This window comes from Panicum virgatum, chromosome 9K (assembly GCF_016808335.1).
Source record: "Panicum virgatum strain AP13 chromosome 9K, P.virgatum_v5, whole genome shotgun sequence".
Taxonomy (NCBI): Eukaryota; Viridiplantae; Streptophyta; class Magnoliopsida; order Poales; family Poaceae; genus Panicum; species Panicum virgatum.
Window position 1 is genome coordinate 66,234,359 of NC_053144.1, and position 24,475 is coordinate 66,258,833.

The following is a 24,475-nucleotide window of genomic DNA, read 5'->3' on the forward strand; positions in this document are numbered from 1 at the left end:
AGCACACGACCATCCGCTCCACTCTTCGCATCCCCTCCTGACAAAGCAAAGCACTCAGGTATCCTGAATCCGCTACGGCACTAGTAGCGGCTGCCAAGCTTAAGCTTTAGGGCGATCGATGGCGCGGTCGAGGGGGTTCGCCGTCCCAGCGGTGCTGCTGCTGCTGCTGCTGCTGCTGCTGGCAGTGGCCTCGGCGTCGGCGGTGGGCGTGGCGGCCAAGGCGAACGCCCACGACGTCGCGGAGGAGGAGTCGTGGACCGACTGGGCCAACGACAAGATCTCCGAGGGGCTCGGGCTCAAGCACGTCGACGAGGAGGAGGCCGCGCGCAAGGCCGGCCACACCGCCGAGTCCGCGCGCGAGTCCGCCCAGCACGCCGCCTCCGGTAATAAGCTACCGCCACCACCATTTCCCTTCCCAACCTCAACTTGCTCTTCTTCCCTCTCGCGCCGTGCATGCCGCACTAATTAATGCTGGTTGCTGCTGCAGAGGTCGGGAAGAAGGCAGGCGACGCCAAGGACGCGGCGGGGGATGCCGCGGCGGGCGCGTCGAGCAAGGCCGGCCAGGCCAAGGATCAGGCCAAGGAGACGGTGAAGGGCGCGGCCGGCGAGGCGTCCACCAAGGCGGGGTACGCCAAGGACAAGACCAAGGAGGCGGCCGAGACGGCGACCCAGAGCGGCGCCGAGGCGCACGAGCGCTCCAAGCAGGGCAAGGCCAAGGTCGAGGAGGCCGCCAAGGACAAGGCCGGCAAGGCGCACGAGACGCTGCGCCAGACCACGGACGCGGCGGCGGAGAAGGCCGGGACGGCCAAGGACGCCGCGTGGGAGACGACGGCCGCCGCCAAGGACAAGGCTGCGGCGGCCAAGGACGCCGCGGTCAGTAAAGCCGGCGCGGCCAAGGACGCGGCGTGGGAGACGGCGGAGGCGGCCGGCAACAAGGCGCAGCAGTCCAAGGAGGCGGAGAAGGCGGCGTCGGCCAAGGACGCGGCGTGGGAGACGGCGGAGGAGGCCGGCAAGAAGGCGCAGCAGTCCAAGGAGGCGGCCAAGGGGAAGGCGGCGTCAGCCAAGGACGCGGCGTGGGAGACGGCGGAGGCGGCCAAGGAGAAGGCCAACCAAGGGTACGAGAAGGTGAAGGAGAAGGCGCGGGAGACGGCCGACGCGGCCAAGGAGAGGATCGAGGAGACCAAGGAGAAGGTGACCGGCGCCGACGGCGACAGCAGGGAGAAGCACCGGAGGGCGGACGTCGACGCCACGGGCAAGCACCGGACGGTCGACGAGCTGTGAGCAGCTCGGAGCCGACACTCGACTCGACTCGATCGATCAAATCTTTCTTTCACACTCCATGCCATAGCTCCTGTTCATGATGTTTTCAGTGTGTTTGCTCTTAGTTTTTCACACAGCTGTGCACTTCTTGTTCCAGCCATGGTGCTGTTCCTACTTTGTATAATAATCTGATAATGTGCAGACATGCTTCTTTCACTTCAAAATTGGAATTGTGATGCTACAATGGTAGTACAAGACAACATAACTCATATTATTATTACAAAAAAGTGGCCTCCTTTCAAAACTAATTGAAAGAATGCGACAACGCACAACATTCCTCTTCAAACCTAATTGAAGAGGACGCGAATTTCCTCTTCTGTTCAATCCAAATTCTTACATACACAATGTGTGGGAGATCACCGGTTCTTGAACACATTGCTTCAGACAAGTAGCGGCGCTTCCAGTGCAGCGGCTCTCGGAGTGGCGTCCTGCAGCCTCAGCATGGAGGTGACCACCAGGGAGAGGACGGCGAAGCAGGAGGGGATCAGGCCCGTGCCGTACCTGCTCACCGTGTTCAGTCCCCTCGTCTCGCCGCAGCTCATGGTGTCTGCAACAAAAGAGCCACACCCAAATACCCAATCAGTTGCTGACATTTCCAGCAGAGTTTTTTTTTTCTGTCAAGACACATCAAATTTGGAGCTGCATTCACTCTGTTCTTGCTGATCTCAACGTTACCTTCGTATGATTCGAGAACGAACAGGGCGATTCCGCAGGAGATCTTGTCCAAGAAGCTGAGCGAGCCGTAGACGAACGCGCAGCCGTTCAGGTCCTCCCCGACCAGCGCGCTCTCCAGCCCAACCGTCGTGACCTGCTCAGTGCTCCCAAGTCAGAGCAGGCAAAAGGCCCAAACGAACTAGGAGAAGATTTCGACTTGGCATCAGGTTGCAATCCAGGCGCCCGGTGTTTTACCATGACGAGCGCGTTGGCAGCGCCGATGACCATGGCGAGAGGGTACATGAGGTTGTGCATCTGGCTCGGGAGGACGAAGACCGCGACGCCCGAGATCACCCAGAGCGTCGCGCCGACGGTGAGGAGGGACTTGAGGCGGCGGCTGTTCCATTTGATCTCCTGCATCGCGTGCAGTTGCAAGGTGTGTGAGGAATGACTGAACTTTGCAGAGTGAACGTTTGTTTAACGGGTTCTGTGCGGGGTGTTGGACCTGCAGGACGATGGACACGACGAAGCTGCAACAGAATATGATCGCCGGTATCTGCACAGAGAGAGAGAGAGAGATCAAAGGGGAGAGAAAAAAAGGAGAGCGTAAGTGTATGTCAACTCAATACGGATCTTTTTTTAAAAAAGAAAAAGAATGCTAAGGAATAACTGAAATAGAAAAGGAATAAGGAAACTCACTATTGCTTTCGAGTATTCATTCATTCTCAAATCTCTGGTGACGTAGAAAGCGATGAGAGACTGGAAAGGGAAAATGAGCACATGTAAGAGATTAAATCCAGAGATAATAACATGGCAGAGCTAATTCTGGCGTGTACCCATGGAGCAGGGAAAAGGCTTTTTTTTTCACAGCGGGGGCCTCCCTCGCTGTGTACAGTTCAAAAAAAGAAGCAGGGAAGGCCCCAATTCAAATGAAAAAAAAAATCTCATGACTCACCTCACTGCGCTAAACATGACTTACTTCAACTGGATTTAAAACAACGTGAACTGAGAAGTCAGGTTTTGAGAGATTTTGTATATTAAAACGTTCTAGTATAGAATTAGGAATGGACGGACAGTAAAGATATCTTAGGGACTAGTGTTCGCATGGCAGATGGAATCTTATTTTAAGAATCCACTAACAACAAAGCCAACAATAGAGCATGCCATGTGCATTTTCATGGATATCATAAACTTTATTTTTGAAAGAAGAAACATAAACTTTCTGATTGCACATGGTGCCATATGCCCAACCTGAGAGACGTTTGTGATCAGCCTTGCGAGCATATACAAGAGAGCAACTTGATAGTACAATGTCTTCTTGAACCAGTAGCCCCAGGAAATCCGAGCCTTCTTCTTACAGTTAGATTCAGACTTCAATCTGCAAAACCACACATTCAGCACAAACACAACCTAACAGCACATATATCGACTCAGAATGATCTATCAACATACGTCGGTTCATTGGTCCCAATATGAAAGACCACCAGGAAGCCGCATCCGATGAAAATGGACAGGTATGCTATCCACCGGTACTGCAGGGTGAAGAAATGAAGGAGAAAGTTAGTAACCAGAAACATCTGCTTATGTTTCTCTGGTCTATAACTGCAAGCTTTGGCTTCTCTTACCTGAAGAACAATGTCTGAGCATTCTTTTGCCTTTATGACACCAAAGACAGCTAACGCAATCGCATACAGACCAAGATTTGCCACCTGTGTTTGCTATTCTTGTGAGTATATGGCCCATGTGAAAGTTTGTTTAAAGGTGAACAACACACAGTTGATTACTTGATTTGGACATTAACAAATGGGTCCACACACTTCTAGCACGTCAGTTTTAATAAATAAGAAAGGGACGACAGTAAGAAGATTCGTGTTGCATGTATAATAAGTTCTAGTTCGATTGCAGAATTCTAGTAGGAACAACTGCCAGCTACAAAGTGTCCATAAGGTGAACATGCTAATTGCTGGTACTCACTCACCATAGTGAACGCATTTCTGCAGCTTGCTAAGGCCACACGGCTTGTTGGATTCAGTGTCATGCAGTTCACCATTGACCTGAACGAAGAAAATGCATTAGTCAGAGCCCAAATATCAGGCAATAATTTCAGTCCGATTGCAACAAGAACCTTACATGTGGGAAACTTGTGTGGCTGCCCAACCGATGTTGAACACCGCTGCAAAAATGCTGTAACCTACTGTCCTCACGAGGTATGAATCTGTCCCCAGAATGGTGCAGAGGAGACAGCCACCGAACACTGAAGAGAAGGAAACGCCGACCAGGACCGATCCTGCAACGTGCCACAGCTTGAAGCGGCCAAACCTGTCAATCTGATCATGTGGCGCATTATTTAGAGATCAATTAGTAACGTATTATATTCTGCAAAATTATATTTAGTTTGAGTTCTGTTTCAACCATCTCGCCTGCGAGGATCGTCATCAGCCCATCTGCAACCTGGCCTGAGAGCATCACAATTGCTGCATCTCTGCAAGAGGTAACGCAAAGTTTAGGTCAGCTGCTTTAAACATACGTGTTCAAAAAGAACGAAAGTTTATACTGTCAAGTAGTGTGATGCTATCTGTAGAGATTCTCTGATATACCTTGGAGCAAGGCCGATTTGCTGCAAGAAGAGCAGCAGGTACGTGAACCAACATGCCGAGGTGATGTCGTTGAGCATGTGCCCGACGCCGTAGGACAGTATCGGCCACCGTCCGAGAGGCTGCGCGATCTGTGCCTCGGCCATGACCCCATCATCCTTTGCATCAGCCATGGAGGGAGCTGGGTGGTACTACTGGCAGCTTCTGAATGTCTTGAGCTACAATTCTGGATTTTGAGACAACTGAACCTGCATTAGAATTCAGGGGTGGTGGGGATGGATGAGGAAAGTGTCTCTGCGTCTTGTAAAATGCTAAGCAACTAGCAAGTGCAACAACAATTTGACAATGCCGCAGGCTTTCAGAGCAACAGCAAGGAAAGAAACTTGACAAAACCCACTCGGAGAAGAAACAAAGAAAACACAACGACGCAATCCCCACAGAAGAGCCGTCAGTAGCAAAACAATCAGAACTGTACGTCCTACGCGGACTCCCAGCACAATCTAATCCTCTTATCTTTATCGCCTCGAATGAAACAGGTCAGGTCTCTCAAAAAGCGAGAACAAGAAACAAACAAGTCAGAACCTGGAAACGTTGGGAGGCAGCAACGCGCGCGGCGGCGGCGGCGGCCGCGGACGGGAGCACGCGAACCGCGCCGAGATTCAGTCACAAGAAGCGAGAGAAAGGGCGCAGTCAATGCGAGAGAGCGCGGTCGCGTGTGCGCACGTGCCCTGAGGAAGACAGGCGAGGGGAGCAGCGGTGATCGCTGATCGGCGAGCGCGGCACGACGGGATCCGGCGGTGGAAGGGAATTTTATAGGCGGCGAGCGGGCTGCGCTGCTACCAACTGGCCGAGCGTAGTGAGCGGTGGACGCCGCCGCCACAGGGCATTCAAAGTTTATTAATCGAAGAATCCTCCAACCTATTTTCCATCGTCGTTTTCCGGATCATGATTTCCCCGTTCGGCGCTGGAAAAGAAAGCGATCCGGCCTTTCCGCAGTTCAGACGCCGGTCGGGTTGCCCGTTTGGCCGTTTGCGTGGGCGTCTGGCGTCGCGGCCTCAGACTCTGTAGCGTTCCGGGCATGCTCTTCCCTTATCTTCCCCGTCTCGTCCTGGGCTGGAACTCAGATTCGCGCGACTTGCAACTTGTAAGACAGAAGATACCCCTGCTGTTCAAGTGCACGGTGAAGCATCTGACGACGCGGTGGCGCGGCGCGGCGCCGGCGATGGCCGGGGGGCAGGGTTAGCGTTACTGACTTCACTGTGGCATTGCCCGTGATTTTACTCTTCGTTTGGAGTCCTGCTTTCTGTTGCTGGGTCAAGAAAATAATGTGAATCAAGGTAACGACATTTCATCTTGGAAAGTTATGATTTGGGCAAAATATGTCAACAAGTCATGGCAGATTTGGTCGTTCCAGGAAAGCGGGAACGGTAGCAGCCGGGCCTGGATTAGGTATTGCTTACCATTACGAGCGCATTTGGTCATATCTCGTGCTAAAAGGGCCAGACGCTACATTTTCATCCGAGGAAAAAAAATCGAATACTAGGTATGTTATACAACTACTATGTATTGAGTTGTCAGCAACATGGACCAACTTGGCTGGGTGTCGTCCAAATTCTCTCTTTCCTTCATCAGCTAATGGAGATGCATTCCAAGGTAAGGATTAGCACGACATGGCTGGAAATTCCTGCTAGCTATATAGTACTCCTTGGCCACATTAGCAACATTATATTGAAGGAAAGAAACATTAGCAGCCCATGGTATGCCTTTGACAAGGAAGGCAGGGGTTTAGCAGCCCATGGACTTCTGCAGTCCTTTCCCTGGCTTTGACCTGCATACCTACCAACTAAAAGATCAGATACTCAGATCACCATAAAAATATCACTAGTCCATCATCATCGTCATCACCATCTATTCCTGCCTCTGAAAATGATCGCTAAACAACCGATAAACATCCCGGCCCATGTTTGTCATGTTCCGCAAATTTGACAAATCATTTTCCAGTCAATGTTTTCAGCTAGTGGACAAGGTAGAGTGATATACATGTTAGATCAAACTGCTGGAGCACCAGTTCAATATTATACACCTGAACTCATTCTCAAGCAAATTCATAAAACCGGATGAGAACCGATTCTCAAGCAAACTCAAGCAAGTATATCAAACCACTGATGTACGATATCCAATGGCATAGAGTTGATTTGCTCATACCTCATAGTTCAAAGGGCAACCTTTCGGGAGTTCTTACAAGATTGCATTATTCATAAACTCAAAAGGAGAGAATATCTATTGGAAATTTCTTTCAGAAATATCTCCACAGCTTCTCAGCAAACAACCAGGCAGGAAAGAGTTCAAGGCATGAACATAAGATTAGTTCACATGCCTGCAGTACAGTGATAAGGATCGTTATTCTTCCTTTACTGAACAATATATGACGGCACGGCAGTATCTTTTGCTGCATACATCAACTGTAGCAGCTCTCACCAAAATCATGGAGTACTTCTTAAACAACCTTCGATTCTATGGAAGCTTTTAGTGATCTACGTTCTACCAAACTGAACTGACAGCTCTATGTATCAATCCATGGGGCCTTTAGTCATAGTCTCTGCCAGGCTTCGTTCCTACTCTAGGCTTAGACATTCCTTTCTCAGTGCTTCCTGCACTTCTGACCTATGGAGGCCAAGCTGCAATACAACCCTTAATTCTCATGAACCATGGAAGATTCTTCCTCCGGCCCCCATTTTCAATCCCTTGGAGCCCTATCTGACAAATTGGATGCAGCCGTGCCAAAATCAGAATATTCCAAAGGGCGGAATCAGTGAATTTTACTGAGGAAAAAGCAGGTCTCTTTGCTTCAGTTCATGTATCCAATTCAGCTTCTAACTGAGCCTTTCAGGGTTGTGTATGTTTTCACTTCACATATGGCCAAACTCAAACTTGGAGCACTTGGCAATGCATAATGTCTGTCTTCAGATTACGGCCTGTGATGGTTGACCACAGGTTTGCCATGAAAGACCTGTGCTGCCCCTTCCGTGCAAAAGCCTCCCACATGTGCGCACTGTCAACCTCAGTGACCGTTGTTGGGTCTGATATATCAATAAGAGTGATACTCATATTGTTACGGATAATGCAGAGTTTTCCATTAAGGGAGACAAAGGCTGCAGCTTCGAGAGCTCGTGAGCTTCCGAGGTGGTGTCTGGTGTCAATGAATCTTGTCCACGATCCAGTCTCTATATTATAGACTTTAAGCTTACAACCATCACGGCAATCAGCAGAGTAAAGCCAGCCTCTAAAGGAAATGCTTGGATTCCGCCACCCTGTGACCATTTCGTTACCGTTGGTTGACCACATTTTAGATGCTGGTACATAGACCTCACTTACAACCTGGCGATGAGAATTGAGACCTTTTAGGAACCACTTGCCATCATGTACTACTCCAATGGAGGGCACCATTCCTGTGCTCATTTCAGCAATACAAGACCATCTATTCCTGTTAGGATCATATACCTCAGCGGACCTCAGAGTTCTCTGTATCCCTTCGCATTCCCCGCCAGCGACATAAAGACAGTTGTTTATGACACAAGAACCAAAGAAGTGTCGTTTTTGCAGCATATCTGGAGCTCGCAGCCATTTGTTTATCCGAGCATTGTAAAATACAACACGCCTCATAGACCCATGTACTGGGTCTTTGCCACCAAATAAGTACAGGTAGCATCCATTGAGAACAGCACAACCAAAGCCAACAGCTTCTGAATACTCTGGTGGAAGTGGAGGCAATGACTTCCAGAGCTGGTTTACTGGATCAAAGGCATACCAAGACAGCTTCTGATCACGGTCCCTTCTGAAGACATAAACCCATTCTTCTGCCATGCCGAATTTCTTGCGCAAGGAATAATAATAATTGCCAGACAAAAGTCGGTTCCATCGTTTACATACTAACCGCATATTTGGGTGCTCGACCCGAGCAACCCGCATGAGACAGGAAATAGCCAGTTCATCAGGAAGACCAGGTAGCAGTGGTGATTGAGTTTGGGATCTCTCCTTGCGTGAGCTCCTTGACTTGCGCTTGTTTGGTATGATATCAGGTTGCATGCACAGCTTTGCACCAGGGACAAACTTCCTAGCACTTACAACAGTTTTAAGACCTCCATCTACCCTGCAGTAGCAGGAGACAGACTCTACCTGCAGATGCATTGATCAACCAAGTCAGAATGGCTATATTAACCTGAACATGAAACAACAGAAGATTAAAACAAAAGCAAGCAAAGCCCATCCTTTCAGTTGGGTATGAATTATCAATGACAGAAATATATATTCCTGTCATCTACTAGTAAAATGTTATGCAGATGATATTCAGACATTCAGTGCTGGAAGACAAACCATGTTTGAAATTATCAATCTTGGTCATTGAACATGCAAAATAAAGGGAACAGATCATTCAGCAGTCAAGTAGGGACAATCTATTTGATACTGGTAAGGTGGCTTAGAAGCCCGAAACTTAATTAGATCCTTACCCCACTTAACTTCTAATAAAGAAAAAACAATCGTACAGTTTCACAAATTTAAAACTAGAACTCAAATTAATAGTACAGTGGGAACAATTAGTAGCTACTAGCCTACTATTCAGACAGGATTTGTTTTTCTTGCAATCCCAATTCATAAAACTATATCAGCATTTGCTAAGTAGCTTCATGCTCATTAACAGATGATCAAATGTTCTTGACCATGTAACATTTTCATGTGAAACAGATGAAGCCGTGCTAAACAGTGGCAGAGGACGGATAAAAATTAAGGTGTGGCGGAGTCAATTGATCTTCAAGCAATCAAACTTGCTATTTGTTTCTGACTGTGCAGGCCGCTTGCCTCTTCCACTGCTGAGCTAGAGCTTCCTCTTGCTACCATCCTCTATCATTCAAATGGAGAAATCTAATAGAATAGAACTGAACTGGAAGGGCATGATGAATAGCAGTAGGCTACTACAGAGAAAGCAAGGTACAGCAGCTTCCATACCTTGCCATCACGGTCCTCCACCACTGGTGCTAAATAAGTGATGCTCATACAATGATATGAAATTAGCTGCAATTTGTGGAAGTACCACCTTCATAGCAATAGCATGTCCATGAAAGACAAAAGCAACACTAAAATGTCTCTCAAATGAATAATTTTGAACTTGGTGATTTAATAGCCTCCAAAACAATTCTTGAACTTTGAACCCAAACTACAGAAACAAACCCTGAGGACCAAAGTCCAAACTCAAAGCACAGAAATTCAACTGTTAGAAGGAAGGTACTAGATTCATCGAAGGATTAAAACACTGAGCCAAGGGCAATGCCTTCTAAAACAATAATCTTGACAGCAAGCCTAAAAATATGGCATTGAGGGGGGGAAAGGAGAGCAATGCTTGAGGCAAGAGATGCAAACAAATCTCACTAGTGTTCGAAGGACATGAGTTTTGCTGGTGAATGGCTCTGGTCTACATGCTGAGTCCATCTCAAGATTGAGCAAAATGGATCCTGAAAACTTGGCCTAAAAAAATGGAGCTCTCGCCTTGGCCCCTCTCTTGCTAACACAGACCAAAAAATAGATACAGGAGATAAATGTCTTATCATCCTGTATCCAACACACAGTGCTTCATTTCTTATGTTTGGTTTTCAAGGTATTAAATCAATATTGAGTCCTCAAGACTCCTGAAGGTCATTTTTTTGCCTATATCTATTATCATTTAATGCACAAATATTTGATGCTTTAGTCTGTAGTTTGTCAAACTAGACATAAAAGATTAAGTTTCCAAAATTTGTAGTGCATCAGATTACCCAACAATTTTTACCAACATTAAGGTTAGTAAATATCAAATGCCTAAGAATATATATTTTGATGTCGAACAGCTATTATCTATGCTAATTGTGTACTGACATTGTTATATTAGTGTTACCAGCTAAGGTCATGTTGCTAAACAAAGTGCTTACAAAATAGCATTGCAATGATTAGACATTCTAAAATTCGAATTGTATATAATCCATTTTTCTTATCATTAATTTATTCCATATGGTAAAACTAGGTCATAGACATGACTCCTAGCTAAAGATGTAACACCTGTGGCTCATGAGCTGTCTAGCTTATAGCCGGGTCAATGCAACTATCTTTAGCTAGTAGATACAACCTGTCTAAGTTGGGTTCATGGTGAATGGGGCCAATAAAAAATGCAATACATGTTATGGTGAATTGGTGATAGTCATTGCCCCTACAACAGTGGCATCTCCACACCACAGGTAAGATTGCTCAGAGCAAAAACAGCTAACAAACTAACCCAAGAAGAGTACACCAGACACTCCATGGACCATGGACAGTTGGATCTAGACTCCACAACCAAGCCCTAAGCACCCAGATCGAGACTTCGAACGATCCACAAAACCCGCAATCCTCCAAGTTTTATGCGCTAAAACGCCAGATTCAAGAAGAAAGATCTCAGCTTCAAGCCAAAGGAGGCGTTTTTGGCACAGGAACCACCATCTCTGCGCAATCTGCATCTCTCATACGTGCTACTCAATACCAAGAAAGGTGGGAGAGGAGCTGAGCTCACCAGTGGGGCGCGGACACGGATACCACCCGCACGTCGCGGCGGGGCACCTCCGGCGGCCGCACGCATTGCTGGATCGAGGCGAGCGGACGAGGTAGACGCTCGATCTTGGCCTCTGGAAGCGGAGAAGATCCCCTCCCAGTCTCCACAAGGACTCGAGCGCTCCAAGCCTCGCCCTCTTCAACAAAACAAACGAGCAACGAACAAAGAGGATATCGGAACACACACAGACAGGAGGATTCACTTCAAACGAGCGGCAGCTTTGACTGAGAGGTCAGAGCCTCGGTCTCTCAGATACTCCACTCTCACCCAAGATCAAGCGACTAGGGATTGGTTCGCAATCGCAGGCTAAATTTCGTTTGCAGATGAACTTCACCTCTGACACGCGGGCACGACCGGGGTACTCCTAGCCAAGCGCAGAACATGGATTCTCAAAAAAAAAAATTAGATTTATGTCATTATAATTTTTCGAGTTCAGAAATCTACCATTAATATTCGTGATAGTGATACTGTAAACGCGTCGTTACAATTTCACGATTCTTGAAAATATGTCACTAATATCTCTTCATCATGTTTAAAAAAATTTGGACTAAAATACCCTCGTCTTGTTCATTCGGCTCATAGTCCCCTTTTCTCCCTGTTCCTCTCTCTCTCCAATGAAAAACTGCAGATTCATTTGGATCCCTCGCTGCCCATAGCCTCACCTCGCCAGCTGCTTTACCTCGCCTCACCTGTTCGCTTAGGAGGGCAATGGGGTTTTGGTTGCTTGCCGCCGCTCGCGCACCATGCATGCCAGCACTTGAAACGACAGTCCAGCAGCTCGATCCGGCGGCGAAGCAACTGATTTGACGGTGAAGGAGCGCGATTCGGCTACGGCATAGTTCGATTTAGCTGCGTCAGGGCCCGATTTGGCAGCAGCACGGCCCAATTCGACGGCGGCGGACTCGATTCGACAGCTACAGACCTTGATTTGGTATCTATGCTCGTCCAGCGTATCTCTCGAGCAAGCTATCCTCTGACACGGCTCGTTTTTGCCCGCGCTTCCACTGCTCTCCCTCCTCCCGGCCTGTCGCGCGCGAGCGGTGCTCCGACACAGTCCGGCTGGGCTGCCCGTCATGTTGCGCCTCGGCTGCCGGCCTCTCGCGAGGGCGGTACTCCAGCTCGGCCTCGCGCGGACGCGCGCAGCGGCCCAGCTTGGACTCCGGTCTGTCGCGAGGGCGGTGCTCCAGCTCGCCAGCTCGACCCCGCGCGGACATGCGCCGCGGTCCAGCTAGGCCGTCGGCCTGTCGTGTCGGTGGCGCTTCGGCTCGGCGCAGCACGAACGCGCGTCGCGATCGAGCTCGGCCACCCGCCTGCCATGCGTGCGGCGCTCCGGCTTAACCCCGTGTTGTGGTGGAGGGCGGGCACCGCATCGGCAGCACTCGACGGCGCGGCGCAGGGGCGCGGATCATGGAGAGGAGAGAACGGCCGCCGTGCTGTGATGGTAACGAGGAGGCGGTTGAGGGAGTGGAGGGAGAAGGTAGCGGAGAAGAGGAGCGCGGCGAGGGAAGCAACACCATCCAGCGGGTAGAGACGGCCAGAGGAGCCATGGAAGAGAGGAGATGGAGGAGGAAGAAGAAGATATGGGCATTTTGATCTAAAAATTTTATAAAACACATCGAAATGGATAAACAGTGGTGTATGTCAAATAATTGTGAAATTGTAATGGTATATTTGAAATATGACCCATAGTAATAATAGATGTCTGAATTTGAATAATCGTAATGGTATAAATCTAATTAATCCCAAAAAAAAAAAGCGCAGAACATGGGTCCACCGGCCAGAGACCCATCCTAACCGTGGGGCTTCCTCTTCGCTTCGGTCTCCACTCCACGTCGCCTGGCGCCCACAGTATTCCCCCAACTGACAGCATGGACCCACACACCGACCAACCTGTCAGCCGTGGACGCGTAGTTTCCCAACCACTTGCCACTGCGCACGCGGCGTGGAGCAGGCGGGTCCATGTGCGGAGCAGGAGGCCCCACCTGGCAGCTGGCCTTCCGTCCACTCGCTCTCTCCCTCCCTCCCTCCCTCCCTCTCCGATTTTCTCCCCCGCTGTCAGTCTCACTCCTCGCTCTCTCTCTCGCCTCGCCGCCGGCGACGAGCTCGAGCTCGAGCTTCTTCCTCGTCTCGCCGACGACGGCGGCGTTATGGAGCCCATGAACGTAGACAACGGCGGCTGCGGCGGCCTTGACGCGCAGATCGAGCAGCTGATGCAGTGCCGCCCGCTCGCCGAGCAGGAGGTGAGATCCAGCTCAGCTATGTCCCCTTTCCATTCAGGTTTCCGGTACGCTCGGCGGTGATTTTGTGCCGCGATCTGGTGAATGCTGATTTTTTTTCGTTCTGTCGCGAGGGCATGCCTAGGGTTTCTCGCCGGCTCTTTGGTATCACTCATTGGGTTCGTAGTGTGATCCGACGATTTGATGGCTTTTTTAACCTCTTTTGGTGTCTGGTGATTCGGTGGCATGGAGGGATGATATGGTGTGTAGTTTGTGGCTGGCGAGTGCGGCTTCGAATCATTCCGGTGCATTTATTCAGATTTGGTTTTGTTAGTAGTAGATCTCTTTTAATTCTAGCAGAAAAGTAGCACAAAAATGGAAAATTGTATTTGATGTAATCTGCCAATATTAATCACCCCATTCAAATTCAATAGTGACGGTTAGAGTGTCATGGTACGTGTACACATTGGGTCCATGTACTCCATGTATGCATGCTATGAGCCCGCTTCACCAAAAGCAGGAATATTTGGTGCATCTTGATGTTCTAACATTCTCGGAATCGCCATAACGGGTCCCCGCATGTTTCAGGTTAAGTCGCTGTGCGAGAAGGCCAAGGAGATATTGATGGAGGAAAGCAATGTTCAGGTATGACATGCTGGCAATTCGCCCCTCACTGTTGGGGTCAGGATCTTTAGCTATAGATAGATGCAGGAGGATATCTATATTGCTGGTTCCAAAGTTTGTTTGAACAATGTTGGATAGGTTTTTATCATTGCATTCGAGCAACAACATTTCTTAATGTGTTGCTCCAATTTGGTTGGCAATTTTTGAGGTCTTTTGTATCAAAGGTGTTATGATTAAAGAGTCTTTCACATTTTCAGTGCTTTCATTCGATTCTTGTTCCTTGTAGAACACTACACCGACAATTGAAATAGACATAGTGATAAGGTTTTCCTCCTGTCTCATTCCATTTCATCTCCTCAATCATTAGCTTCTACTGTATGTACTAAATGGAACTGGTATATGTTCAAATGGCTACCAGATTATGCATGCATTATGGTATGAAGGCTTCCTAGAAGTGTTTGCAATTCAAATGTGTTGTGTACTTTTGTCAGGCTATAAGTATTTGAGTTTAAGCTTTTGTAACTTCCGCATGCAGCCTGTCAAGAGTCCAGTGACGATATGTGGTGATATCCATGGACAATTTCATGATCTTGTAGAGCTTTTTCGGATCGGCGGAAAGGTACCGACTATGTTAACTGAGCTTTGCTTCCTTTTAATTTCCTGGAAGAACTTCGTGCCCAATACTGAAACCATCCATTCCATCCTCTAATCCCTATCAGTTTTACTCTTTTCTGTTTCCAGTGTCCAGATACCAATTACTTATTTATGGGGGATTACGTGGACCGTGGCTACTATTCTGTTGAGACTGTCACTGTAAGAAATAAACTACTATCTTGTTGAGTTCTTCTGTCTGTAGTTTTGCAGAATTATCTAGTTTCACATGTAGTTGAGACTGCAGAAAGAAAAATATGGTTTCTGGAGTTACACTTTCACACATTTCTTGTGAACTTATATTTCACCTCGTATTTTGTGTAAGCCTGACATTGATGTGGCTTTTCTTATCCAGCTGCTAGTAGCACTGAAAGTGCGCCACCCACATCGAATTACGATCCTTCGTGGGAACCACGAAAGTCGGCAGGTACCGTTAAATATTATTTTCTTGATGCTTATGCATGTGGCCTTTTGGCTATATTTACCTGAAACTAATTGAGATCAGAGGAAATTACTCTAGTTGTTAGAAATTAGTTCCTGTTCAGCACAGTATTTGCTTTGTTGCAATTTAGATGCCATCCATCTTAATAGTAGAGTTGTTGTGTTTTCTGTTTGAACTGAAACTCTTTTTTAATTATGGTTGCAGATCACACAAGTGTATGGATTCTACGACGAATGCCTGCGAAAGTGAGTTTGTTTAGATGCTTAAAGTTCAACTTAATTTGAGGTCTAGCATGTTCCTATGTTATCAATACCTATGTGAGAAGATCTGTGCATATGTTTTTGTTTATCATAGTTCTTTGTTAGCTTCAGATTTATTTTCATACTCAAATATATAGTTGTCCCAATTTTTGTCACATGCAGAATCTCTGGCATCATATGCCTTTTCTTTTGCTGCATTAATAGGCTTCTTTAGACTGTCAGAGACTTCTTGTTCATTGTGTATACCATCTGATGGTGCACTATCACTATGCTTAAGAGTTGGTGTGAAAGTTGAGTGCTCCTATTGTTTGTTATCTTATATAAACTTCTTGGTTCATGTGAGTTGATTGTAAGACTGATTTTTCCTGCAATCCGACAACATTGTCCTTGCTTGCATTTCTGTTGCTAACTCTTTTGTTGCAAACCAGGTATGGCAATGCAAATGTATGGAAGACATTTACAGACCTTTTTGATTATTTCCCTCTGACGGCTCTGGTGTGTACTCTTAAGACATCTCCTTTTTTTAGTTGTTTTTCTCTGTGTCATCCTCTTAATAGGCGTCATGCAAATCATGAAAGACTTGAGTGGCATCGTAATTAAAACAATTAAATAGCTAAGTAGCTATATGACCATACTGTTTTTGCTTCACTAACTTCAGATTTTGTAGATGGCAATTGGCAATATGTTTATGGGCTATGACACACTAACTTCAGATTTTGTAGATGGCAATTGGCAATATGTTTATGGGCTATGACACTTTATTTAACCCATTAAAGCATGTTAAAACAGAGAATCCATAAAGCATGTATATTGTACTTGAATGTTCCAGGTATGTGGAACACCCAATTGAACATCAACTATCGTATTCATTTGTTAGCTGACTCCGGCAGGTGTAAATGAAATGCATGTGAGAACTCAGTATTTGGTCATTAGGGTTGAAGAATATGGTACCAACTGTGTTGTGCTATGTTGCTGTCTTAGGTTGGTTTTTATACTTGCTTATCCGTTCACTCTTGTTTTGAAGAACCAGTAATATGGGTTGTGTTGTGGTGGCTGACTCTTCTATGGAACAGAGCTTGGTCATTGAAAACTGAAAATATGTTGTCGTCTCTAAACTGTATGAATTGATTGTTCAAACATTGGAAATGATGATAAATTTTGATAATGCACCAAAAATTGTGTGTTGTTTGTTCTGTATCTACAATCCTAATTGCTGTTTACTGTAGTACTGCACCATAAGATAACTTTATCCCTTGCATTTTCTCAATATCATGGCATTTTCTGTCAATGGATTACTGATACTATGTTTATGTTCTGCTTGAAGGTGGAATCTGAGATTTTCTGCCTTCATGGTGGTTTATCTCCATCAATTGAAAATCTTGATAGCGTACGTAGCCTAGATCGTGTCCAAGAGGTTCCTCATGAGGGACCTATGTGCGATCTTTTATGGTCAGATCCGGACGATCGATGTGGTTGGGGCATATCTCCTCGTGGTGCTGGCTACACATTTGGCCAGGTACACATAGTCTGGTTTTTTTTTGTTACCTCTTTTTGTACCTTTTTAGTTCAAATTTATTCATTGATTCCTTTGTCTCCCCAGGACATATCAGAGCAGTTTAATCACACGAACAATCTCAAACTTGTAGCTCGGGCCCATCAGTTAGTTATGGAAGGATATAACTGGGCTCATGTAAGCGATTAAACCTTTGTATACTTATCAGCTTAAGTTTTGAGTGAGTAATCATTCGTGATCATGGATGATGCATTTATTTACAGGAACAAAAAGTTGTCACCATATTCAGTGCTCCAAACTATTGCTACCGATGTGGCAATATGGCATCCATTTTGGAAGTTGACGACTGCAACAGTCACACTTTCATACAGGTAATTTACCATGACATTCTTCCTTGGTTCATTCCATTTTCTTGGACTCATTTTTTATGGTATGGTATCACCCTTATATTGAATCTACTGTCTATTGTGGATATGAGTGTAACCATAAATGGAAAATTTTGAGTTGGCAGATAGTGCGTTTCTGAAAAGACACCTGCTGATACCTTAGACTCGTTGTGATTTCCCGAGTAGACTTCTTATGATGTGTGTCCTGCAAAGTTAATTTTGTATGATTCGCCAATTTGGTTTGCCCATTATTGCAGTTTGAACCAGCCCCTAGGAGAGGTGAGCCAGATGTGACCCGAAGAACACCAGATTATTTCCTTTAAGTTATCGAAGTTACCATTTTCCAGCATGTGCTGTGAGAATCGATGTGAACATCTGCTGGATCAAGGGCCATCCAAAATAACAAGTGAATATCAAAGCGCTATGCAAAACTCGAGGTCCCCCCATTGGTCAATGCAGGAGATGCTGCTATCCTGGAAGAAAGCAAGTGTGCCATGTAAAAGCCATGCCCGAGTTTTGAAGCCCTTCAGGTGATCGAAGGGCCATCTACTTTCTACTCTCGCCCTCCCTTTTTAGGCATATATATTTTTACAGAGGCGTGGGATTGGCAAAAGACTGAACATCAATTTGTACTTTTGTAGCATAGTAAGCTTGTACCAATAGGCCTGTACTAATTTGTATCATCATTCATCAATGGCAAGGCACAATTAAACTCCTTTCGTCAGCAGTAATCTAAATTTTGGTGAAGATGTGCTTATAGTACATGAGCATGACTCCTTTCCCTATTAGCACTTGTATACTGTTGATTTCCACAGCCTTTGTTTTTTGGAACTACTACAGGATAATACAAGAATCAACAAGTCAACATGCATGGAAGAGATGAAAGTCGTGTGGTGGCGTAACAAGAGTCGTCGTCTGTACACGCCGTGGATGGGATCGCGCATCACACGAGGTCACACGGAGGTGCTGGCGAGCAGCTGGTTGGTGGCGCCGACGCCCCTGCCCTTCATGACGTGCTTCCGGAGGCCCGGGATGTGGACGTTGGTGATGTAGTCCGTCCAGTCGACGCTCCGCACGTCGAAGTGGAAGCGCGCCTGCTCCGGCGCCGACATGGCCGCGAAGAGCGCCTCCGTGTTGCCGTTGTCGAAGCGGCCGCCGTAGAAGGTGTAGGGCTGGTAGATGCTGCCCAGGTGGATGGTCTGCTCGACGGACTTGGCGCAGAGGTCGCGCGCCCGCTGCGAGATGAGCCGCCGCCGCTGCTCCGCCGACGAGCTCCGCCGCCGCAGCAGCGCGTCCGTCTCCACGTAGCTGGCGAACTGCTCCATGCTGTCGAACAGCCGCATCGGCGGCACCGGGATGGGCCGCCCCGCCGCGTCGCTGTAGGGGCACCGCGTGAAGTGCTGGAACAGGAACCGGCTCAGCTCGCCGAACACCAGCGGGTTCACCGTCGACGACGACACGTGGTACACGTGCATCCCGGGCGACGCGCCGCCGCCGTGCTTCGCCATCGACGCCAGCGTCGCGTTCACCACCATGTCCGCCGGGACCTTCAAAATATAATTTATACATGATGCTTGGCAATTAATTAATCCTAGCTAATAGCCAACATGTACTCCCACGTATCAGCAGCAGCTGCTTAATTATATTACCACATCGAGAACGCCTTCTGGATCCGCGAGGAACCCACTCAGCTGGCCTTTGCCGTAGTAGAGGACGACAGGATCCATCATCCTGTGTGTTCATCAATTAATTTTGCATACCTGAATATCTGATCACGCCGAAAAAATAGTTTTGCATGCATACCTGTTCCCTTCCATCCAGCCGGGGAAGGGGTCCCTCCAGGTGCTCTCGATGACGCTGGGCCTGATGGTGACCACCGGTACCTCCCCTCGCATGCTGTTGATCACCATCTCCCCCATGGCCTTGGTGAACACGTAGGTGTCTTGCCAGCCATGAAGCTTTGCCCTACCAAACACAAGGAGCACATGCAGATCAAACAAAACTAATGCTAGCTCTTTCATGTCTGCATTTGCAACCATGAATAATAATCTTGATCAGATGGTTATTAGACTACTGAACAGTAGAAGAAGAGAAGGTAGAGAAAAACACTACTGCCCTACCTCTCCAGGCCTAGATCTTTCATTTCTTGAGCGAAAGAAGCAGAATCACCGGAGTGTCTTCTGGAGTAGCCGAAGGCCAGTTTGATCTCTGCCTCGATGTCCAGCACGGCGCTGCCCTTATCTTCTGAAGATCCCAACTCCTTGGCTATGGTGTCTCCCATGCGAAACGGCTTCTCCAGCACCAGGCCTTGCCTCTTCCCATTCACATATGCTGTTTGGCAAACACATCAGCAATCATCACACAGTGCTGAGTCCTGTAATAAGCTTAGGAAAGTAAAACAAAAAAAAAGGCAGGAGCTTTTAATTTCACCACAAGAACTACTCGTGTTTTGCACTCATCTGACCTGTCGACACTTGCAAGAAGAGCTTGAGCCGCCGGAACCGCTGCGCGAAGCTCATGATCCGGAACGGGCCCACGGTGTTGATGTCCATGGCGACATCGTACCTGCCAACAAAAGCGCAGCACACTAGCTAGCTCATGGCCATGCATCTTAATTTGGAGCAACAAAATTAAAATGGCCGGTGTGGCGGCGTCACGAACCGCTCGTCGAACGTGGTGTTGGCCGCCGAGTTGATGATGATGTCGACTTGGCCGGCGATCTCGTCGGCGAGCTCGGGAGCGATGCCGATGTTGGCCTCCCTGACGTCGCCGACGACGGGGATCAGCTTCCTTGCGATGAAGCTGCTGTAGTCCTTCCCGTGGATTTCCTGTAGGCATCTGAACAGCTCCGTGTCCACTACCTGCATGTTATATAGCATGCGTGCAGGGGGAGGGGGGGGGGGGGGGGAACATGGCCATCATCATCTGGATGAACGAGCTAGGAATGTTGGTTGGTTAGTGTGCGAGAAGAAGCAACTAGACCTCGTTTTGCAATCTCCTCAATGCTGCTTCGCTGTCCTTGGCCTTGATCAGCACGTATATCTTGCCAACGTCAGGATTCGTCCTCAAAATCTTCTCGATAAGAACTGGATGGCGCGTGCAGAATATATAAGAGGGGAGAAATAAATGAAGCGCAGCGCAGATTCATTCGGATGGTACGTGATGATGACTAGTAGCTAGACGGTAGAGACGACGTATCACCTTTAGCCAGGAAACCGGTTGCGCCGGTGATGAGGAAGTTCTTGACGCCGAGGAACTCCGCGACCCCAATCCCTCCGGCGTGATCCTCCGGCGACGTGGTGGTGGAACCGGCCTCTCCCGAATCGCCGCCGAGCCCGTTCACTGCTGGGAAGGACGACGATGGCGGCGGCGGCCTTGATGAGCCTGTAGCGGACGACGAGCAGCACGCCAGGGCGCCGCCATTGCCGTGCCGCCTCGACAGCAACGACGGCGGCGACGGGAAGAGCAGGCCGCCCCTGCCGTGCTGGTGCCCGCGGCGGCCTCCGGCGAAGAGGACGGCGCGGGAGAGGTTCACGCATGACGAACTCCCCATGGCCGCCAACGACAAAGAGGTGCAGGTGCGGGCTAGGTGTACAAGGGATCAGCTCCGCGCGGTCGCAGCAGCAGGGTAGGTGGGTGTGTGGTGTGCAGGACGATGGAGCTGCTGCTACTTCGTTCCTGCCTGGATCGAAACGGATCGAGACCAATGCCAAGCAGGCGAAGCCGGAGCGGAGCCAGTGACCTACAAGGAAAAGCCCCGGGAGCTGCGCTGCAAAGAAGTCAGGGCCAGCTTTAAAAGTTGGTGATGTGCGGGGAGGAAGGCACCGGCGAGCCAGGGCATCTTTGTGCCGCCTGGGGGAGGGGAAATTTATAACGCGCGCATGATGGGGAGGTGATCGAGAGCCGAGGGGGATCGATCAAACGGAAAGAGAGCCACCAGCGGGGCGAGCGAGCTCCGATCTTGATCTGATGAGGCCCGGGCCGTAGGCGAGGCACGCAAAGCTCGTGCACTTCTTGGGAATTTGGTGACGCGATGGGCGGCGATCGGTGCGATGGTGTATGGTGGCGACTAGCGCTTGCGTACACACAACGCGCTCGAGGAGGCAAACGGACGGACGCAGCAGCTATCCAGAATCCAGAATTCAGATCAGTACTGCTCCCGTACAGCGTCGTCGATCCGCCATGGCCTGCAGCAGCTGCATCCTATTCCCTATCCCTGGTTTCAACCAGATGTTCTCGGAAGTCGATGTGGCATCCCAAGAGTTCAGATCGATGATTCTACAATCTGTACTATGGTGATTGTACAAGAATCTGACACTGCCCAGGTTAAGAAATCTCCAGATCACCCATGGAAAAAAAAAAAAGCTCTCCGCGGGGCCGCACGGCGCAGCAAAGGACAGAGGAAAACGAGCTGGGCTCGACTGCAAACGGGCTGAGCGTGCGTGCGGGCCGAAACCGCTGCGCATGGACCTCTTGTTTATCAGCCAGCCTCTTCATGGCGTCTTTTTTATTTTTATATTTTTCAAAAACATTTTTTACAGAAATATATTTTCGATTTCACAATTTACAGTTTTATACCCCTGCCGCCCGGCAGGTGGGCGGCAGGGACTTATATGTAAATAAAAATAATTTTTATTTGCGCGGAGGCCCTTGGCGGGAGCCTGCCGCCCCTCCACTGGGCGGCAGGCTCCGCAAAATGGCAACGTATGCTATGGAAACTAGCCTACTGTGAAAACTCATGCAAACCACGGTAAAAGGATCGTCTAAATTCATCAAAAAAATCACACATGCAGATGATATGATGATACACAACATTGTAAAATATCTTATCCAAAATCGACTTCGTTTGTAAGATATAAAAATAACAAATTTCAACCCAGAAAGCTGTCAGATGATTTGTTAGAAATTTGTTATTTTTATATCTCAAACGAAGTCGAGTTTGGACAAGATATTTTACAAGATCGTGTGTCATCATATCATTTGCATGTGTGATTTTTTTGGTAAATTTAGACGACTTTTTTATCGTGGTTTGTACGGGTTTTCACAGCAGTCTGGTTTCCATAGCATACGTTGCCCCGCAAAATTGCGGCAATGGCCCATTAGATGTGGTTTTAGATATTTTGGATACAAATAAAAACCATTAGTAAAGTACATGAATATGAAAAGTATAAGTTAGCAATTCATACACATACGCAAATGAGAACGAAATAAGTATAACATGACGACATGTCCATAACAAAAATACAGAAACAGCTAGAAGCACCTCCTAACCACCCTGGCCATGTCGACCTCTTTTACGCTGAGCGTGGACGTGGTCTGTAGAGTAGGTGTGTCGTTCTGGAGGCCCTACGTCTCTACCTGGACGTCCGGTGGCCACAAGTGTCTGGAAGGTAGGATCGGCCTGCTGGTTAGGTGTAGAAAATAACCGACTCCAATCTTCGAAATTCGCCTCAAAGTTATCCTGTGTGGGCCCTATACAGTAGCAATTAAGATATCTTAATCATCGTCTTATAAGTCATATATTTGGGTACATATTCATCATACGTACCTGTTGGTGGTGGATACGAAGAAGGACCCATATCATGAAGCTGGTGGTGCGATCCTGTAAACCATTCAAATTATTTAAAATGTTCATAGAAATAAGAACATGATAAATTCGGGCTACGGATTAGGTATTTACCTTGCGTTCCTTCTGCTGTCGCTGTAGGGTAATACGAAGAAGGCCCCGCATCATATAACTGTTGTGATCCTATATGTAAATACAAAAGGAATTAGACTTCATACCATAATTAATTGAAATTAAGATATGGACTATATGTTTACCGAAAGGTCGTGGTGGTGCCTGTGTTGGTTGAAATGACATCCCTACAGCTGGTGCCATGGTACTAAACTGAGTCCCTCCGTGAGGTTGATAAGATGGGTGTGCATCACCTGTATGGACTGAGAATTAATTGTTGGCTTCAAAGTAGGAAGTCAGTAAGTATCCTCACATACCTGGATAATGCTGCTGAGACCAATAAGTTGCTTGGGAATGCTGTTGCTGTGTGGGACCACAAGGAAACGAGGTCGAGGCTTGAGACGAACCGTACGAGTCCTCGTACGATGTCCGGCTACCAAAGGCTTCAAGCATGGCATGTGCTCTTTGTGAAACTCGGGTCCAGGCCGACTCTTGCTCATTCCTATCCATCATAGATCCCGCTCGAATCCTCATCAAATTCGCCCTGTCATCTACGTCCATCAACTTGCACATTTCAAATTGCAAGTAAGAAAAAGAAAGACATTAACACTGTAATCCAAAGTATTTGAAAAGCGATGATAACTTTGACTCACCGCCCCAGCTAATGCCTCATCCCTATGTCGTGCGTAGCCATCCTGTGGTGTCGCAACATGCGGCTGTGGTTGCATGTCAGCATATATCAAGCGGCAACGAGTCTGAGGCTGGTACCAGCTCAGGTACGCCCTGTACGAAGCCTCCGTGTGTGCAGGGGTCGCAAGCGCCACGTTCTCCTCTGCCTGGTCCCAGCCATCGACCCAAGGCTGCACCCTTGTCACCCACATGTTGGAGAAGGGTTGACCAGTCCTCGACAAACTAAATATTGAAAACAATTTAGTCAAATATGATTAGTTAACTATACAATGCATAGTCACTGAAATGACATATGAATTGTTACATGTGGTCATGGCGTTCGACCCGATCCAATGCTGACGGCACAGGATACAACTGCCTTTGACCGAACTGTCTCCTGACTCTGTCCGGGCAGTGAGCCTCAATGTAAACGTCGTACACCAACGCTGTAGTTGTCATCCAAAAGGCCTGGTCCTGAAAGCAAACCGAAGATATCCCGATCGGTGCACGAGTGTTTATAGCCAACTCGGAGTAGGGCTCCCACACGACATCTTCAGGTGTCAACCGATCAAAATCAGCCACAAATTCAGGATATGCCCGATGAGACTGTACGTGGGCCCAACTCTTCTGCACAAAATTAACAATAATATGTACCAATAAGAAATACAAAGAGGGTCAAACAAAGCAACAGAATTGCCAACATAATAGTACGAGTAGCAGTCATTTCTGTACCTGACGAGCGTACCAGAGAGTCCCCATGGTGGACCTATCGTCCTCGGTGTCACCGTACATATCCAGCTCATACGGTGAGTGGTCGACAATCGGGCGACCAATTGCTATCCTCTCGTACGACCAA

The 24,475-nt window shown here is 47.9% G+C and overlaps 5 protein-coding genes and 1 long non-coding RNA gene across 9 annotated transcripts; 2 read left to right on the forward strand and 4 right to left on the reverse strand.

Moving 5' to 3' along the window:
* The first annotated feature begins 11 nt into the window (after positions 1 to 11).
* On the forward strand, positions 12 to 1,484 carry LOC120647188 (late embryogenesis abundant protein 29-like). The gene is made up of 2 exons (XM_039923861.1): positions 12 to 383; positions 488 to 1,484. Exons 1-2 carry the CDS (start codon positions 119 to 121, stop codon positions 1,279 to 1,281), a joined length of 1,059 nt encoding a protein of 352 aa, XP_039779795.1. The 5' UTR covers positions 12 to 118; the 3' UTR covers positions 1,282 to 1,484.
* LOC120647187 (major facilitator superfamily domain-containing protein 12-like) lies at positions 1,458 to 5,410 on the reverse strand. Of its 3 annotated transcripts, none has more exons than XM_039923860.1 (13): positions 5,151 to 5,410; positions 4,572 to 4,794; positions 4,387 to 4,456; positions 4,105 to 4,301; positions 3,953 to 4,028; positions 3,600 to 3,683; positions 3,427 to 3,506; positions 3,226 to 3,352; positions 2,674 to 2,733; positions 2,480 to 2,530; positions 2,230 to 2,388; positions 1,996 to 2,128; positions 1,458 to 1,867 (listed from the first exon to the last, which is right to left on the reverse strand). In XM_039923860.1, exons 2-13 carry the CDS (start codon positions 4,739 to 4,741, stop codon positions 1,701 to 1,703), a joined length of 1,374 nt encoding a protein of 457 aa, XP_039779794.1. In that variant the 5' UTR covers positions 4,742 to 4,794; positions 5,151 to 5,410; the 3' UTR covers positions 1,458 to 1,700. The 3 variants fall into 3 exon arrangements, with proteins under 3 accessions (XP_039779794.1, XP_039779792.1, XP_039779793.1); XM_039923858.1 differs by having other exon boundaries at positions 4,572 to 4,816; XM_039923859.1 differs by lacking the exon at positions 5,151 to 5,410 and having other exon boundaries at positions 4,572 to 5,099.
* A 1,103-nt stretch (positions 5,411 to 6,513) lies between these two features.
* Positions 6,514 to 12,741, reverse strand: LOC120647191 (F-box/kelch-repeat protein At1g55270-like). 2 transcript variants are annotated; one of them, XM_039923864.1, is made up of 2 exons: positions 9,573 to 12,741; positions 6,514 to 8,744 (listed from the first exon to the last, which is right to left on the reverse strand). In XM_039923864.1, exons 1-2 carry the CDS (start codon positions 9,618 to 9,620, stop codon positions 7,494 to 7,496), a joined length of 1,299 nt encoding a protein of 432 aa, XP_039779798.1. In that variant the 5' UTR covers positions 9,621 to 12,741; the 3' UTR covers positions 6,514 to 7,493. The 2 variants fall into 2 exon arrangements, with proteins under 2 accessions (XP_039779798.1, XP_039779797.1); XM_039923863.1 differs by having other exon boundaries at positions 11,143 to 12,740.
* A 435-nt stretch (positions 12,742 to 13,176) lies between these two features.
* Positions 13,177 to 18,020, forward strand: LOC120647192 (serine/threonine-protein phosphatase PP2A-4 catalytic subunit-like). The gene is made up of 11 exons (XM_039923865.1): positions 13,177 to 13,421; positions 13,986 to 14,042; positions 14,557 to 14,640; positions 14,763 to 14,834; positions 15,028 to 15,099; positions 15,319 to 15,359; positions 15,803 to 15,869; positions 16,699 to 16,890; positions 16,975 to 17,064; positions 17,151 to 17,258; positions 17,531 to 18,020. Exons 1-11 carry the CDS (start codon positions 13,329 to 13,331, stop codon positions 17,594 to 17,596), a joined length of 942 nt encoding a protein of 313 aa, XP_039779799.1. The 5' UTR covers positions 13,177 to 13,328; the 3' UTR covers positions 17,597 to 18,020.
* Positions 17,710 to 21,117, reverse strand: LOC120647189 (fatty acyl-CoA reductase 2, chloroplastic-like). Its single transcript, XM_039923862.1, has 8 exons — positions 20,475 to 21,117; positions 20,256 to 20,359; positions 19,935 to 20,134; positions 19,738 to 19,838; positions 19,394 to 19,604; positions 19,077 to 19,238; positions 18,923 to 19,004; positions 17,710 to 18,820 (listed from the first exon to the last, which is right to left on the reverse strand). The coding sequence occupies exons 1-8, from the start codon at positions 20,824 to 20,826 to the stop codon at positions 18,227 to 18,229; spliced, it is 1,806 nt and encodes a 601-aa protein (XP_039779796.1). The 5' UTR covers positions 20,827 to 21,117; the 3' UTR covers positions 17,710 to 18,226.
* A 1,487-nt stretch (positions 21,118 to 22,604) lies between these two features.
* LOC120648893 lies at positions 22,605 to 23,010 on the reverse strand. The gene is made up of 3 exons (XR_005665112.1): positions 22,954 to 23,010; positions 22,822 to 22,875; positions 22,605 to 22,745 (listed from the first exon to the last, which is right to left on the reverse strand). It is a non-coding gene; the product is annotated as an uncharacterized LOC120648893 (long non-coding RNA).
* Between the last annotated feature and the right edge of the window lie 1,465 nt (positions 23,011 to 24,475).

Coding starts and splice junctions, on each gene's coding strand:
- LOC120647188 (XM_039923861.1), top strand. CDS start 119: ATGGCGCGGTCGAGGGGGTTCGCCGTCCCAGCGGTGCTGCTGCTGCTG. Junction 384..487: donor CGCCCAGCACGCCGCCTCCG/GTAATAAGCTAC, acceptor TTGCTGCTGCAG/AGGTCGGGAAGAAGGCAGGC.
- LOC120647191 (XM_039923863.1), bottom strand. CDS start 11,208: ATGCGTGCGGCCGCCGGAGGTGCCCCGCCGCGACGTGCGGGTGGTATC. Junction 8,745..11,142: donor TCCGTGTCCGCGCCCCACTG/GTGAGCTCAGCT, acceptor ATGCATCTGCAG/GTAGAGTCTGTCTCCTGCTA.
- LOC120647187 (XM_039923860.1), bottom strand. CDS start 4,741: ATGGCTGATGCAAAGGATGATGGGGTCATGGCCGAGGCACAGATCGCG. Junction 4,457..4,571: donor CAAATCGGCCTTGCTCCAAG/GTATATCAGAGA, acceptor TACCTCTTGCAG/AGATGCAGCAATTGTGATGC. Junction 3,353..3,426: donor ATTGGGACCAATGAACCGAC/GTATGTTGATAG, acceptor GTGGTTTTGCAG/ATTGAAGTCTGAATCTAACT.
- LOC120647189 (XM_039923862.1), bottom strand. CDS start 20,826: ATGGGGAGTTCGTCATGCGTGAACCTCTCCCGCGCCGTCCTCTTCGCC. Junction 19,605..19,737: donor CTTCTTGCAAGTGTCGACAG/GTCAGATGAGTG, acceptor TTTGCCAAACAG/CATATGTGAATGGGAAGAGG. Junction 19,239..19,393: donor AAAGATCTAGGCCTGGAGAG/GTAGGGCAGTAG, acceptor TGTGTTTGGTAG/GGCAAAGCTTCATGGCTGGC.
- LOC120647192 (XM_039923865.1), top strand. CDS start 13,329: ATGGAGCCCATGAACGTAGACAACGGCGGCTGCGGCGGCCTTGACGCG. Junction 13,422..13,985: donor GCCCGCTCGCCGAGCAGGAG/GTGAGATCCAGC, acceptor CGCATGTTTCAG/GTTAAGTCGCTGTGCGAGAA. Junction 17,065..17,150: donor AAGGATATAACTGGGCTCAT/GTAAGCGATTAA, acceptor ATTTATTTACAG/GAACAAAAAGTTGTCACCAT.